The sequence below is a fragment of the Pocillopora verrucosa genome, chromosome 12, assembly GCF_036669915.1.
Source record: "Pocillopora verrucosa isolate sample1 chromosome 12, ASM3666991v2, whole genome shotgun sequence".
In the NCBI taxonomy this organism is placed as follows: domain Eukaryota; kingdom Metazoa; phylum Cnidaria; class Anthozoa; order Scleractinia; family Pocilloporidae; genus Pocillopora; species Pocillopora verrucosa.
In genome coordinates, this window is record NC_089323.1 from 4,767,064 (window position 1) to 4,785,231 (window position 18,168).

The window sequence follows — 18,168 nt, forward strand, 5'->3', positions numbered from 1 at the left end:
ACCTCAAGCTTCTTGACCTTAAATTTTCTCCTGACCACAACATACAATTCGGCTAAATTTTCAATTTTCAAACAAGTGGGTAAATAGTAAATGAAAAAGTTAAGATAACATCTTAAACTTGTCGCCGTTTCCTTCCTAAGTCCAGATAGGAGCGACACGAAGAGAAAAAAAATTCGAATATTTTAAGAATAACTTTGTATCTGCAACCGACATTAATTTAAATTTTAACGGTATTCTCTCGGTTTTCCTATAATTCACGCTATTATCCAGGTAAGAAAACGAATCCGATCCACGTCGGCAAATGCGTTGGTCAAGACGTCCACCGACAATTGGTCGACTGTCTACCGACTGTTGGTCGACTCTTGATATCCTATCGCTGAAGCTTTATTTAAATGCAGATTTTTTTTTCTAATATGTTGGGGAATGAACCTATCAAAGGTGAAGTTTTACTTTAATTACTAATTAAAATTTGCGTAGAGAAAACGGCTTTTTTCCTCTTTTGTGTAACAAACCTCACAGCTTTCGGGTATTTTAATTACATAGTCAGACGCTACTGATGAATTTTTAATCTCTATAAATGCTAGTAAAAATATAGGGTTTAACTGATTTTGACTTGGGGGTGCTGCTAAGAAGAAATATTCCTCGTTGTAACTAAGGATAATTAACCTGCAAAAGTGTAGAAACGACAACAGAATGATGGCGACAACAAATATAACGGGAAGTGGAACACATACGCAAACATTTAAAGAATCGCTATGCTCCACGGTTTGGGTAGGTGAGTTCAAACAACAGTCCATTTCATTCTCAGCAGTCAACATTCTCCTCTCCATCACAGCAATTCTTGGAAATTCTCTTATCCTCGTTGCCCTTCACAAGGAATCTTGCCTTCATCCGCCATCCAAGCTCTTGTATCGTTGTCTGGCAGCAACTGATCTGTTGGTTGGTCTTGTTACCCAGCCTCACTGTGCTGTTTACTGGATGTCTGTGGTTTACGAACACTGGAGTCTTTGTCGGTACGCAAGGGACGCAATGGAAATAACAGGCTATACATTGTGTGGAGTTTCTCTGTTAACAATGACGGCCATAAGTGTGGACCGACTTCTCGCCATGTTGTTGGGACTGAGATATAAGGAAATTGTAACTTTTAGGCGCACGTATATTATTTTAGCTATCGTTTGGGTTGCATGTTTAATCTCTGGTTTATTCTCTCATCTAAATTTCCGCATAACATTTTGGGGCACCCTCGTAAGTATATCATCTTGCCTGGTAATCTCAATCGCCTCGTACACAAAGATTTTTCGCGCTCTCAATCATCATCAGGCTCAAATACAAGATTTCGCTCAACAACCACCGAGCCAACCAAATGTACTGAACATGGCGCGATACAGAAAGGCAGTGTACAGTGCACTGTGGGTGCAGTTAGCTTTAGTTGTCTGTTATGTACCACGATTTACAGTAGAAATTATGATCTCTCTTAGTACAAAGCGATTTTCGAATTTATTCATACTGCATGGAATGGCAAATGTGTTAGTGTTCTTTAACTCTACTTTAAACCCGTTCCTTTACTGCTGGAAGATAAGTGAAGTAAGACAAGTAGTAAAGCAGACCATCAGACAAGCAATCTTCTATGCAGAGGGGTAGACTTGTTTTAACGTTGGCAAGTACTGTTTCTTCTATAGCTAATTTAAAAAACTATAGTCAGTTGTCAAGAGAGAGGAGAAGATATTGCATTTCACAGTGTTTATAACGAAACTTTGTAAATTAAAGATGCGGACTTTGTTAACATCTGTTCAAATACACAGAAGGAAATGTTTAGAAAAGAAGTTGATCATCTCTATTTCACGTCTGACACATTAGACAGCTTGTTCGAACATTTTTCAGAGTCAAACGCCACTGATTTAGTGTTTATGTAACTGTTATTCAAAAGGTGAGGTTTGACTGATATTGACTTTTCATGGAAGATAAGTGAAAAGAGACGAGCAGTAAAGGAAACAATCAGACAAGCAATCTGCTATGCAGAGGGTAGACCTGTTTTAGCGTTAGCATGTACTGTTTCTTCTATAGCTAACTGAAAAAGGGGGAAGGGGGAGATATGCCATTTCATGATAAACGGAGTAAGAGAAAATATGAAGAGCTGCTTCTAAATAGTATATTGTATTTGAATTATCTAACGAAAAAATAACAGGTGAAGAATTGTAGTTTAGTAGCCGTAACAAAACAATAAAATGTCGCCATTTTTGCGCATATAAAATGAAGTAGACAAGGCTATTAGTTATTTTGGAATGAGAACGCACTCCAGATTTTTCTTTGCGATCAAACCTTGAAGGGATATGTCTCCTTAGCTCAGAAATGTGATTTGCTAATAACGAGCTGTCAAAGGAGCCAGGCGCTCGATTTTGTCATGATTAGGAATTAGCCATAGTGTCTATAACAAAACGTTGTAAATTAAAGATACGGACTTTGATAACATCTATTCAAATACACAAAAGGAAATGTTTATCAAATAGGTTAATTATTTTGGACCAATCAATTGCCAAAGATTGAGCTCGAAAACTCTAACAGAAGAAAATTATGATAAGAGATGTTAAAAACAAAACTTCTAAATGGTTGATAAGACCAGCTAGCTATTTCTCAGTACGTTACCAGCATCAATTAAGACTGTTTATCCAATGCAAAATTGTAGTCCTCAGAAAATTATCCACAGATTTCATTGTGCAAGTAGTTTTAGAAGCCCTTTTAATAGCAAATTCGAATATTCATATTTGCTCCTAATTTAAAAGGTTTGTACGACAGCTAACCACTGCAAGGATCATTTCTGCGCTTAAATCTCATCTGATGGTCAAAAAATGAATTAACTTTATTCAAATTCGGAAAAACAAGAGGTATGATGGAAGGAATGACTTTGTATTTAAAACTACCACGCTCTAACCTCTTTTATGTGGTTCCCTTCAGCGCTTCCCTTTCGTCCTAGGAACCGTCACGAATATCACGGGATTAATGACAGGTTGTATGCAAATTTTTGATCAGTAAATGATTGTAGGAAGTTGTCATAAATGAAGATATGTTTCATCGATAAAACGAGAATCAAATAAATTTGGTCAGCGATGTTTAAAAGTTCAAAATTATTTTTCGATCGACTGATTTCTGACTGCGATTTCTAGATATCGTAGACTTCTGCTCTAAAATACTCCAGAAAATGTAAAAAATGTTTCTTTTTTTTAGCTCATTTATTCTACAAAGTAATGGATGAAGTATTTTGGTGAAGCAGATGTTGACGGAAGTTGTATTCCGTAGACGGAAGTTGCATTGTAGGCCGTGGACAGAAGTAGCCTCGCATGCTACCCTTCCCTACTTAATAAAAGTCAAAATCAATTTCGATGAAGCTCAGAAACTCACGTGGAAAGAAATAAAATGTTTGTAAAGTTTAATAGAAATAATAAACTCAAATCACATTTCCGAACTTCTAAAAATACATTGAATCGCGAAGCTGAAATGTTCACACCTATCTATGACTGTGACAAAATGCTCTAACAAGCTGCCTTGTGTGTCAGACGAAAGCGAAAAAAAGGGTCAGGTTTTTCTGCGGATTTGAATCAGCAATAGGCGGCAAACAAATATACATAAATGATAGATGAGCGGGTTGCTTTCAACACATGCTGTGACCACGCAGAAGAACATCGCTCGATTTTGTCATGATTAGGAATTAGCCATAGTGTCTATAACAAAACGTTGTAAATTAAAGATACGGACTTTGATAACATCTATTCAAATACAAAAAAGGAAATGTTTAGAAAATAGGTTAATTATTTTGGACCAATCAATTGCCAAAGATTGAGCTCGAAAACTCTCACAGAAGAAAATTACAATAAGAAACGTTAAAAACAAAACTTCTAACATGGTTGATAAGACCAGCTAGCTATTTCTCAGTACGTTACCAGCGTCAATTAAGACTGTTTATCCAATGCAAAATTGTAGTCCTCAGAAAGTTATCCACAGGTTTCATTGTGCAAGTAATTTTAGAAGCACTTTTATTAACAAATTCGAATATTCAAGAACATTTCGTGACTCTATCACAGGCGGTGTGTACACAGCTGGTCTTATGAGAAAACATTCTCTAGTTTTAATGACAATCGAGTACAAAAGTTGTTAACACTCCCTCTTGAATACCTACCCCTGCTCCTAATTAAAAAGGTTTGTATGACAGCTCACCACTGCAAGGATCATTTCCGCGCTTAAATTTCATCTGATGGTCAAAAATGAATTAACTTTATTGAAATTCTGAAAAACAAAAGAGGTATGATGGAAGGTATGACTTTGTATTAAAAACTATTACGCTCTAACCTAGTTTATGTGATTCCCTTCAACGCTTCCCTTTCGCTGTAGGAACCGTCACGAATATCACGAGATGAATAACAGGTTGTATGCAAATTTTCGATCAGTAAATGATTGTAGGAAGTTGCTATAAATGAAGATATTTTTCATCGATAAAACGAGAATCAAATAAATTTGGTCAGCGATGTTTAAAAGTTCAAAATTATTTTTCGATCGACTGATTTCTGATTGCGATTTCTAGATATCATAGACTTCTGTTCTAAAATACTCCAGAAAATTTCAAAAATGTTTCTCTTTTTTAGCTCATTGAGGTATTTTTGTGAAGCAGATGTTGACGGAAGTTGTATTCCGTAGACGGAAGTTGCATTGTAGACCGTGAACGGAAGTGATCTCGCATGCTACCCCTCCCTACTTACTAAAAGTCAAAATTAATTTCGATTAAGCTCAGAAACTCACGTGGAAATAAATAAAATGTTTGCAAAGTTTAACAAAAAGAATAAACTCAAATCACATTTCCAAACTTCTAAAAATGCAACTTGAATCGAGAAGCTGAAATGTTCACACCTATCTATAACTATGACAAAATGCTCTAACAAGCTGTCTAGTGTGTCAGACGAAAGAGAAAAAAAAGGCAATGTTTTTCTGCGAATTTAAATTAGCAATAGGCGGCAAACAAATATAAATTTGTGATAGAGTATTTCATAATACGACAACAACAAAAAAACAAGGAGTGGGTTGCTTTCAACACATTCTGTGACCACGCCGAAGAGCATGAGAGGCAGCCATATTTGTAAGCCGCCCATTTGCGGTTGACTTCAGCTTATATGAAGTAGTCATTGCTCTATCATTGTGCTTTCCTCGGGAGCTTTCTTTGAATCTGTGAGACTCCACTTTACAACTAGATGTTCAAAAGTGGAAAAAAGGACTGAGAACGTTTAACATTGGATGATGCTTAGCAAACAGATTCAAGCCCTTTTTATTTATTCATCGATTATGGAATGGATGGAGAGATTATAGTAACATCAAATTTCGTTAAGGAAAAGGAAGCGGCTTTCTATTCAAAGGCTGCTGCGACACTGATGTTCGTATTAAGCTTCATATTAATTTTCTGTTCAATTTCGGACTGTTCAACACCTAAACTTGAATGCAACAAAAATATTAATAATTTTAAAAAAATCCAAAATTGTGCGCAATCTCGGCAAATTATTGATAAAGAAATTGGTTTTTACCGACGCACTTCTGTTCCGACGAATCATATGCCATGACCAATCACGGGGCGCACGGTGTTTAGTCCGTTTTGTGATGAACACAAAAGGCAACTTGTGTAGCTGAAGAGGTAACAGCAGATATTTCTCACAGCAGGCCTTCCATTTTCTACGCAATAGATTATTTTCACGGAAATCAGTCTTCAAGCCTGAACTATGATTACAGGGAATATAAATTTGCCGCTGTTAGACGATGCTATATCCAAAATGTCGTTTACCAATTTGATAAACAGGTAACTAAGGCAAACAGCATTGTTCAGAGGCAAACTTCCGCCCTAGAACCAGAGATAACTTACACACAAAAATTCCTTGTTTGTAGCTAAGGATAACCTGCAAAAGAGTGCATTGTCAATGTTGTTTTAAATATATTGTTCACCGCTAGGTCTATTATCAGACTTTTTAGGGCATAAAGGCTGAATTCAACGCAGTTTGATAGGTAGAGAGATTGTCAGTGTCTTAAAGTCCCAGTCAGGTACGACACTTGGAGAACAAAGAAGAAAAACTCGAATATTTTAGGGGTAACTATACATCTGTAAACATACATTAATTTTGAATAGCTTCAGGTAATCTAGCTATTTTTCTCAAAACCGATATTTTTAACAAACTTTGCATCCGAAACTTGCATTAATTTTGAAATTGGAGGTTTTCTCTCATTGTGCCAGAGCTGATAACAATGCATGGCGTCCCAATATCAAGTGAATTCATAATTCACGCTATTATCTAGGTAAGGCAGCGAATTTGATTTAAACAATACTTCGGCCGATGCGTTGGTCAAAGGTCGACTGTCGGCATCCTATCACCGAATGTTTATTTAGGTGAAGAGGTTTTTTTCTGTAGTATTTTGAAATTAACCTATCACAAATACACTTTTTTCCCCCTTATTACTAATTCAAATTCGCGCAGAAAAACCGGTTTTTTTTCCTCTTTCGTGTCACAAACCTCACAGCTTTCGGGCGTTTTACAAAGTCAGACGCTACTGATGAATTTTTACTCTCTGCAATTGCTATTCAAAAACTAAAGTTAACTGATGTTGACTTGGAGGGTGCTGTTAAGACGAGATCTTCCTCGTTGTAACTAAGGATAACGTACAAAGGGATAAAACGACACCAAGATGACGGCGACAACAAATATGTCGGGAAGTGGAACACATACAAAAATATTTGACGGATCGCTATGCTCCTCAGTTTTGGTAGGTGAGGTTAAACAGCAGTCCATTTCATTCTCAGCAGTCAACATTCTCCTCTCCATCACAGCAACTCTTGGGAATTCGCTTATCCTTGTTGCCCTTCACAAGGAATCTTCTCTCCATCCGCCATCCAAACTCTTCTATCGTTGTCTGGCAACAACTGATCTGTTGATTGGTCTTGTTACCCAGCCTCTCTATGCTACTTATTGGATGTCCTTGGTTCACGAACACTGGAGTCTTTGTCAATACTCAAATGACGCAACCGGCGTAACATGCCATGTGTTATGTTTAGTTTCATTGTTGACGCTGACGGCCATAAGCGTGGATCGACTTCTCGCTCTGTTGTTGAGACTGAGATACAAAGAGATTGTAACTTTGAGGCGCACGTATATCATTTTAGCTTTCTTTTGGGTTGTATCTCTATTCGCTGGTTTATTCTTGCTTCTTAATAATCGTATAACCCTTTGGTGCAGCTTTATAATTACATTATGTTGTCTAGTTGTCTCCTTTGCCTCATACACAAAGATTTTCTGCGCTCTCGGTCATCATCAGGTTCAAATACAAGATCATGCTCAACAACAGCCATGCCAACCAAATGCATTGAATATGGCGCGATACAGAAAGGCAGTGTGCAGTGGACTGTGGGTGCAGTTTTCTTTAGTTGTCTGTTATGTACCATACATCGCAATGAAAATTGTGATCTTCCTTAATACAAAGCGATCTCCGAATTTCATTATAATCGAGGGAATGATAATTGTCTTACTGTTATTTAACTCTACTTTAAACCCGTTAATTTACTGCTGGAGGATAAGTGAAGTGAGACGAGCAGTAAAGCAGACAATCAGATATGTAATCTGCTACGCATAGAGACCTGTTTTAACGTTGGTATAGACTGTTTCTTCTGTAGCGTATTTGAAAAATTTTAATCGTTATAAGAGAATGGAGAAGATTTGCCATTTCATGATAAAAAGAGTAAGGAAAAATTTAAGAGCTACCTCTAAATAGAATATTGTATTCGAATTATCTAACGAACAACTAAAAGGTGGAAAATTGTAGTTCAGTAGCCATAAAAAAAAACGTTTCCAATTTTTGCATTTGTAATGAAGTAATGAAGCTTATTATTTTGGAATCAGAATGCGCTCGGGATTTTGCTCTGCGATCAAAACTTGATGAAATATGTCACCTTAGCTCATAAATATGGTCCAAAAATAATTTGCTGTTCATGTGTTGCTCGTTTTTGTCATGATTGAGAATTAGCCATAGTGTTTTAAAGGAAACTTTGCCAATTAATTAAAGATGCGGACTTTGTTAATATCTGTTCAATTAGACAAAAGGAAATTCTCAGAAAAGTGGCTGATCATCTCTATTTCATATAGAGGTATCGTTTGAGACCAGTCATTTGCCTAAGATTTAGTTCGCAAATTATTACAGGAGAAAATTGTAAGATATGATTAAAAAAACCCTCTAACTTTATTGATAAGACTAGCTGTCTTTTAGCATGTTACCAACATCAATTAAAGCTGGTCATTGAGCTGCTTCGTGAGTTCACAACATTTCGACCACTGTGATGACGAATATCGTTGTCGATTTGCTCAATGGAGAGTTTTCGCTAACAGCACTGTTTACCACTAAAACCTAAACTTATATTGTAAACAGCTGAAGATGATTTGTAGAAAAAATAAATGTCCAAAGAGAAGAAGAAATTTGTATTATTAATGGTTTTTCAAATAAACTGTTCACCGCTAGATCTATTTTCAGACTTTTTAGGGCATAAAGGCAGAGCTCAATGCGATTAGATCGGTAGATAAATTGTTATTTCCTCAAAGTTCCAATCAGGTGCGACACGTAGAGAACAAACAAAAAATTTCAAACTTTTTTAGGGTAACTATGCATCTGTAACCATTCATTAATTTTGAATAGTTTTGTATAATCAAGTTTTCTATTTTTCTCAATACCGATTAATATTTTCAAAGAAGACTTTTTACCCTCAACTAAGATAATTCACGGCCTCTTTAGTTTGGATAAATTATATTAAAAGTCGATAAACCACCTTATCAATGAAAGTCTATTTGAATAAACAGGGTCTTTTGTTGTCGTACTGTGAATTAATTCTATCCCAAATGTATATTTTCTTGCCGCTTATTGCTAGTTCATAGTCGCAGAAAAACCTGGCCCTTTTTATTTTTATTTTTCGTCTGACACACAGACAGCTTGTTTGGGCATTTTACATAGCCAAACGCTATTAATGAAGTATTTATGAAACTGTTATTCGAAAAGTGAGGTTTGACTGATCTTGACTTTACTGCTGGAAGATAAGTGAAGTGAGACAAGCTGACAGTCAGAAAAACAATCTGCTATGCGTAGAGGTGGACCTATTTTAGTTTTGGCGTGTACTATTTCTTCTACTGCTAATTTAAAAATTTATCATCGTTAGGAAAGAGGTGAAGATATGCCATTTCATATTTCATATTAAAAAGAGTAAGAAAAAATATGAAGAACTACTTATAAATAGTATATTGTATTTGAATAATCCAACGCGCAACTAACAGGTGAAAAATTGTAGTTTAGTAGACATGGAAAAAACAATAACATCTCGCCAATTTGCGCATTTTTAAAGAAGTAGTTGAGCCTATTATTTTGGAATGAGAATGCGCTCAGGATTTTGCATTGCGATCAAAATTTGATGAGATATGTCACCTTAGCCCAGAAATATGGTTAAGTGATGACGAGATGCCTAAGGAGCCAGCCGCTCGATATTGTCATGATTGGGAGGTAGCCATAGTGTTTGTAAAGAAACATGGTAAATTAAAGATGCCGACTTTGTTAACATCTGTTCAAATACACAGAAGGAAATATTTAGAAAATAAGTTGATCATCTCTATTTTCTATATAGAGTTATCGTTTGAGATCAATCGATTGCTAAAGATTTCGCTCGAAAACTATACCAGAAGAAAATTATCATGAGGAATGGCTTAGAAAACACTAACACGGTTGATAAGACTAACTAGTTGTTTCTCAGTACGTTACCAACATCAGTTAAGACTGTTTATTGAGTGCAAAATTGTGGTCCTCAGGGAGTTATCCATAGATTTCCTTGAACAGGTAATTTTAGAAGCACTTTTATCACCAAATTCGAATGTTCAAGAACGTTTCGTGACTCTATCACAGACCGTGTTTACACAGATGGTCTCATGAGGAAACACTCTCTCATTTTATGACAATCGAGTACAAAAGGTGTTAACGCTCCCTCCTGAGTACGTACCACTGCTCTTAATTAAAAAGGTTTGTATGGCAGCTCACCACTGCAATGATCATTTTCGCGCTTAAATCTCATCTGATGGTCAAAAAATGATTTTATGTAAAGAAAATTCTGAAAAGAAAACAAAAAAAAAAAAAAAAGAGAAAGAGAGAGAGAATCTAGTTATTATGGAAGGCGTAAAAATTTGGTTCAAAAACTACTAAGCCTTAACCTCTTTTATGTGGTTCCCTTTAACGCTTGCCTTTCGTCCTCAAGGCCGTTACAAATATCGCGGAATGAATGACAGGCTGTTGAAATGAGAGTCAAACAAATTTGGTCAGCGATGCTTAAAAGTTCAAAATTATTTATAGATCGACTGATTTCCCACCGCGATCTCGTAAATCCAGCTAAAATGAATCCTGATTAACGGGCCTGTTCCCACACCGTACAAGATTGTTCAACATTCTTTTCGGCTGACATTTCGCAAGCGAAGAATGGTGAGCTCCTTATTATTGTTTATTTCACGCGCTTGAAATGTACTCATACTTCTTCTCTTTCCACATGACTACATTTGCGCTTTTCTCATCGTATAAAAATCTACCTCTTGTACGTAGTTTCCATCGTATTTCAGTAACAGATTTGCATCACTGTTAATATATAAAAATCATATATGTGCACTGTAGTTGAAGAAACGAATATAAAAGGTATCCTCGCAGTTATGAAATAAGGCGTGAAAAAAAATCCAGGCCCGTAAGGGATATGAACCCATGACCTCTGTGATACCGGTGCAGCGCTCTACTAACTGAGCTAACAAGCTCACATTATTTGTAATGAAGCTCAAACCCTTTCCTGAGCTGACCGATATCCTGTTGCGTGAACAACGCGAAACCTCTGGCGGACAGTGACGTAAACACAAGCTCGAGGGGCGCCGTATATTCTTCTAAACTAGGTTTGCGAAAATCCATCCCCCCTGCCCTCTAGAAACTAAGAGTAGCAACAGTAGCAATGTTATTGTGAGTAACAGCACTGCAACGAGATAAATAAGGAAACATAAATTTTATTGAATTGGATGGTAGCGAATTCAAGTGCCGTCTGAAAGTCGATGCGAACGAAGTATTCATTTATAATGTTGATGTCAGTTATTTCCTTTGAGCGAAATGGGTCATATGGCAATGCAGCACTTAAACTAAAGAAGTTTTTCTCTATTAAAATCTCTATTTGAGATTAACTTGAATCAGACGGCTATAAACTCACTCATTTTCAGTTCGGTTTGACCGGCTCGACGATGTTGACGGTTTGCAATCTCTGAGGAAAGGAGGAACTTGCAGTGAAACTGCTCCATGAATTTAGGTGAAAAATCATTGCGCCCGAGATACAGCTGATTCTTTAGTCAAAAGTTAGCTTTTGGTTTACCGAGGGAATTTCTCTACAACAACAAAACTCTAGTGCACTGATAGACGTGAACATTCGCCGCACACAGTGCGAAGGAATAAACTGTTATGGGGACAGAAACGATCAGAGCTACCCATTCTTAACATGCATTTCGCCATAAAAAACAAATCACTAAAGCAGTCCGGCAAACTAAACATTCAGTAACGGGAATTTTTTGTTCTTATCTTGACCTAAACACCACGGGCGAGAAACCATTTTGGTCACTCTTACCCGAAATCTTCGTTTGATGCAACGCGGCTTTCCTTCGTAGGGCTAAACCGTACTCGCAACTTCCCTTTTTTCTCTACTACTTGAGTACGATGTATTACAACCCTTGGTAGAGCTTGCTGAAGAAAGATATACATCGCTATCGGACATTATTTCAACAGTTCGGGCCATAACCATTTCTGGATATCGGTTTCGAGCGTTGTGATTGGGTGAGATCAAAACCAAAACAAAGCAAATTTGGCCGAGAGGTAATGGAAACAAGAAGAAGCTAATTTTTTTTTTTTTTTTTTTTTTTTTGTGGCGGCCATGTTGTAATGCGGTAGTAAGGTAGTAAGCTGAAAAAAAATTCGCTAATAAGGACTGGACGTAAGGTACCATTAAAAATATTCGTTTATTTCAAACATTTAACATGCATGTCCTCGACATTCTCGCATTCTGGAAGAGTAAGGCGGATTCTTTCTAGCACAAATTCTTTGTAACGCTGTGGTCCTTCCACCAAGAGCGTCACAGGAATAAAAGCTCCTCCGCCAGCCTGTTTGTATCTGGAGAACTTCTGGATAAATTATGATACCTGGAAAATAAACGCCAATAAAAACATGAGTGGGATAAAATAAAATCAAGTAGTCACAATCTATATTAAGACGAATACACATGATCGAATTCAATGCAAGAGAATCATACAAGGTATTTTGCGCACTATTGATCGATTTGCGGGAGAATCTAGGTCTCAGAACACTACAAATTCGGTCCGACAGCTTTTAGTCAGCAATAATATGTCCTCTACAATTACCCTTTGATTTGAACACCCTGTATAGAAAGTTTGTTTAGGTAATCACTGCAAAATGTGAAAGCACGAGCGGTGTTTCTAAACGAGTTTCACAATTACAAACAAGTCCCTTGTGGTTTTAGACGAAAATTTTACTCTCATCAGTTCGTGTAGTTAAACTCTAACCTTTGTTTCCGGAATGCTGTAATAGAGACACTTCGGCAAGGCTTTCCACCGATGTGATTTCTTTATTTTCATCATCATGCCGCTGTTATCGCACATTTCCCGGATACGATACCTAAAGATGCGAGAGCTCAGTGAACGAATACCTGTTTGTTTTATGTTTGCCCGAAGGAGAACTTACTCGCTGGATAATCACATTTATGTGTTAGATCCGTGGTTTCCTGAAATTATTTTTTAGTGTGCATTCGCCTTGGCTGAATGAATCTCTCTGATGTCAAGATCGACATTGATTCGAAGTTTCATCCAGAGCTCCGATTTAAAAGATTCTTTGTTTGTAGCACTGACCCAGGTCCGTGGCAGATTTGTGCCACAAAGACGACAAAGTGTCTCGAGATACTGAATGTGTTCATCCATGCTGTTGGCTTGATCTGAAATTCACAATGTAGGATTATAAAGGTCCGATAAATAATTGTCCTTTTACTTTAAATTGGTCGGCCACAACGTATGGTTAAAATTTATGGTTTACACGATACTCCGATGGATCTGAACAAAGGAATCCGTCTGGTAGTTTACACACTAACAGACTTTCAACATTCGTGCACTCGAGCAAAAACCTCGTGCACTCGATTGGAATTTTGACAAATTGGAAGCAAATTTATTCTAGTTTTTTAAAAGATTTTTTTTAGGAATCAAAAAAAATGTTGCATACCTGAAAACCTCAACTAAATAGAGGTTATTCCTCGATCGAGCCCTTCGCAACATGGACCTCCACCCGACTTTTCATCTGAATTTTTCCTTCTCGTCATCGCGACCACCATCAGTTCTTTACTTGTTGTGTGTAATTGCTTGTCTTCTGTAATTTTGCAAGGTTTCATGGGATATGGGTAGGGAACTAAGTCGCTAGGGCTCGAATAAAGTAATGAGTGAGTTTCCTCGATGTCCCACTACGACATCCATGTTGGTGACGTCATCAAGTATCCAGAAATGGTTATGGCCCGGACTGTTCAAGTGTATTTCAACGCTGAATGATACAAAATTGCAAGAGATGTGAGAGATTTGTAAGAGTCAACTGGGAGTTTTCAGAGTTTTCTACGTCATCAGCCATTAATTCGTTACCAGTCCACGGGACACTTTTAAGACTAAATAAGAGCACTTTAAGGCCCGAAAAGACCAAGTTTTAAGCTTTTCGAAAATTTTCTTCTATCAGAATTGGTTTTTACATGTGACGAGCTAAGTATTTAGGCAAAAAAAACTCGTGTCTTAGGCACTTTAAGGAGACTCCATAGGTTTTTTTTCTGACGGCGTGAGATCTGCGTGCGAACATAGCATGAGCTTAAAAAGTGCCAATATATAGAACAAACATGGCTGCTCGGTACGATTGTAAGAACTACTAACCCCGGTTATCTCTTATGTGTGGAATCTCCCCCTGTCAACTCAATCCTGGCCTGAATCTTGGAAAAGAGCGAACACCAGTCCATTACCTAAGGTTGAAGTACCTAGGGAGAATGGTGATTTCCGGGGAATCAGTGTTACACCGGTGATTGCTAAAGCTCTTGAAAGGGCTGTATACAACAAACATGTCGGGCGCGTCATGAAGGATTACCTGAGCAGTAGCCAATTCGCGTACAGAGAGGGTGGGAATTGCACATCTGCGCACTTAGCTATTCAGCACCAGATTTTGCAAATACCTAGATGATAATAATTGTAAAGCTGTACGACTTTTTACCATGGATTTTTCCAAGGCATTTGACTCGGTGAACCATAATCTCTTGTCTACCAAGCTTAAACAATTACATATATCTCCATATCTTGTTAATTGGTATCACGGTTTTTTATCCGGTAGGCAGCAACGCATATTGTCTGATAGCCATCACTGTAAGTGGAGAGCTGTCAATAAGGGTACTACACAAGGTAATGTTAGTGGCCCCCATCTCTTTAATATTTTTCTTAACGATCTTTAAATTACATATGATGGCTTCCCTGCGTTATTCAAATATGCTGATGATTCGAAAATTGTTGCACCGGTACTAGGCAATCCTGATACCTTTGTAACCTTAGTGAATGAGTTTTTAAATTGGTCGCGAGAGAATTGTATGTCATGTAATCCTTGTAAATGCAAAGAACCTGTAGTTAGAAAGAAATCGAACAAGGGCACCTATAATCCAGTCAATTGCATTCCACAACATAATGAATTGTGCTTACTCGGAGTCACACTTGAGAGTGTTTGCAAGTTTACTTCTCATGTTAAAGCCAAACTAGTTAAGGCTGACAAGTGCTTCCATATACTAAGAACTTTGAGAAAGGAACAATATGACCAGACTGAAATAGATCTCCTTTTTAGGACAATTGTATTACCTAATTTAACTTATGGCCTTTCAGTGTCTAGTGCGTATGAACGCGATTTAAACACATTACAGAACTTTTTAAACAGATGTTACAAGTGGCGTTGTATTTCGATTCCATTGAATGTAAAGGATATCATGCATGTGCAGGATGACAAATTATTTAGTGGAGCTAGGACCCTAAGCCATCACCCGTTAAATGAAATTCTGCCGAAGCCTAAACTCCAGCAATATAATTTACGTCGCAAGGTTTGCCTCCGCCCAAAGAATAACACAGAACATTTCATGAACACGTTTGTGAACAGACTAATTTTTGAGCACAACCTGTTATAATTACACAATTTAATTTTTGGCCATAGCATATTATTGTAATTATCATTACACAGTTAAGTTCTCGTTTATGTAATATAGGATATCTATCTTTTACCTTATGGTTAATTAAAGACTTTAAAGACTAACATCTGCGCTGCGATCTTTTGTTTTTCAGTCTGCCATACGTATGTGATCATAATTCTGACAAGTTCCGAGATCACAGCATTGGCATCAGCACTTTGTCATCAGTCAATAGCTTTCAGTAAAGGTTTTCTTTAATCAAATACTGATTTCTTCACCATTTATTTTGAAGCAATGGTCACAGGGAGTATAATTTTGTCCGTTATACGATGCCATATCCAAAATGTCGTTTATGACCACCTCTTCCTTTCAATACCCTCTAGCTCTGACATTTCCATGCAATAAATAGACTGATCTTGAATAATCGCACAGGGTTTTTTCAGCCATCAGAAAATTTACCCGAGCTTATGGTGAAAATTGTGTTCCATGCATTTGGTAGACTCCTAAATCACACCTACAAGAGTTTTTCATTCTGAAACACAGGAATTCCATCCGAGGGAAGATTTTCAGTGGAGAAATATCAGTCAAGAAGCTTGTTTCATCCTCTGTAGAGCAGCTCACCAAAAACTTAACAACTTGGCCGTTTATAGTGTTAGATAAACAGTAATTCTATCTTTATGTTGAATGAGTATACAGGTTTCTTTGTTTGTTTGTTTGTTTGTTTGTTTTTTAATGCAAGACTTGAACAAAGTAAATATACCATGATTATTTTTCTGCATTTAAAGATTGAAAGTGAGACTCAATTTTTGACACAAAAATCTCTTAAAAGTGTAGTTGCAGTGAGCATTTTACTTACATAACAATGCAATACAAAAATTATTGATGTGTTTAATGCAATAAATCGTTTATTGTCATAGTCCTTCGAGTGCTAAATCTATGTGGATTTGCATATTTGAAGACTGCTCGAGGAAAGTGGTAGAAAGGAGAGCTGGGCCCCTATTTGTTGAACTAAGACTCTAGTCAAGTTACATGCCTCGCATGTTGGTAATTGTTACAATCGTTCACGTCAGGTACCGTGTGATAATTCAAGATCAGTCTAATTATTGTATAGAAATGTCAGACCTAAAGGGTGTTTAAAAAAAGAGGTGGTCATAATGTTAAAGAACCTGATTTTTTTCTTTATGTTTTGTTTTGTTTTGTTTGTTTGTTTGTTTTTTGTTTGAGGGGAGGAGAGCATGCTTCTCAGGGAAACGGAGGGAGCATAAGTCGTTACCAACTGAGTATAAAAGGGGAATTACAGAGAATTGACAGCAAATGAGAAAGGATCTTTAGAATACTATGAAGCCTTATGGAGGATCAGGGAATATTCGTCGTGACACAACCAAAATCCTCCCATACATCCCCCCTCCCCCTCCCTCCCACCGTTACAAATACCGACCTGTCTAGAATACTTGAATTCAGGTGTTTAAAGATACTACAACTAGAAAGTGGAGCGACTTGCAAATAAGAAATGTGTGCTGTGATAAAAGATGTTACACTTACAGCATTTCCAGCCTTAGATTACTGCTGAAAATATCTGAAGGCGACTCCCTCCGCTGGTTGTCTCTAAAATACCTAATAACATAAAGTTATGTAATCTAATGATGTTAAAGAATGGATGTCACATTTTGCAGGGCGTATTAGTTGATAGCTAATCCCCTTCTTTGTGAGTAATAATTACTCCGTAATGTACCGATTAATTCGAATCTCAACGTTTCCTCTCCTCCCTCTCCCACTCCCCCGGGCAACCCACGGGCATAGGACCGTCGTCCGTGCCCGTGGGGTGGGGAGTTTGAACCTTGCCCGGCTGAGATGTGAAATTTGAACCGGAGTCGGAATTGTCATAAGTAACTCACTACGCATTTGACCCCTACACGTTGTAAACTCCTGCTTGAGAAATCAGGCGATTTGGTACAGAAATTTGAAACACAACTGTCCACACGGACCAGCAAGCACTTGGCAAATCATTTCGTAACCATTATTCTCCTCTTTAAGACAGCCGAGCAAATGAAAAATGGGTAACTCGCTTTATCAAATTGTTGAAAATGGGGAGATAAAAGTTCACTTGTATCCCCTTAGTTACCCCTTTTTCTCCCCCTTAGTTGTCCTGTATTTGTTGTGTCATTTGTTTCCATCTCTTCTTCTTTATCATATCCACTTTTGTGTTACGCAAGACTCTGTACTTCCCTAAGAATTCAGTTAATAATCAGTCTATTATTTTCAACTGTAATTAACAGACGACTTTATTCTCTTTAGTGTTCGAATGAGATTTTGATTACTAAAGGTGAATCGTTCATCGCACAGTAAAACAGCAACAAAATGAGTCCAATCAGTTGCCCTATGCATGACAGCGTGTTTGAAACATAAAATAGTAGAAAGAAATTCAGGGTAGTTTAGTATTTTCAACTGAGTTGACAACGAAAATTGGCCACTGTAAAGAGTTTAAAAGCTGACGTTTCGAGCGGTAGCCCTTCGCCAGAGCGATTGGAGGAATTGTGGGTTGTGTGTGGGTTTATATACAGAAAGTGGAGCTACGCTATTGGTGGAAATATGATGAGGAGAAAACAAGAATGAATTATTTCGGTGAAAAGCACTCCTTGTTACCGTGGAGATTAAGAGTGCCGATTTGAAAGATACATTTTTGTTCTATAGTTTTATTGCCTTCCGAACTTCCTAGGTATAGGGAAAGGCTGCAAATTTCCAAATGCTGCTTTGAATACGTCCTTGTTATTTCTTTCTACGTCGCGAAGGTGTTCACGGAATCGGTCACCTAGTCGTTTTCCTTCCAATAAAAAATAAAGAAGCTAATCTCACTATAAATTAGA

General features: G+C 37.4%; 1 protein-coding gene across 1 annotated transcript; it reads left to right on the forward strand.

Moving 5' to 3' along the window:
- Positions 1 to 696: 696 nt before the first annotated feature.
- On the forward strand, positions 697 to 1,641 carry LOC131798138 (melanocortin receptor 4-like). The gene has a single exon (XM_059115790.2). It carries the CDS (start codon positions 697 to 699, stop codon positions 1,639 to 1,641), a length of 945 nt encoding a protein of 314 aa, XP_058971773.2.
- The last annotated feature ends 16,527 nt before the right edge of the window (positions 1,642 to 18,168 follow it).

What these genes read in the sequence shown, in the direction of transcription:
- LOC131798138 (XM_059115790.2), top strand. Translation starts at nt 697, where the DNA reads ATGGCGACAACAAATATAACGGGAAGTGGAACACATACGCAAACATTT.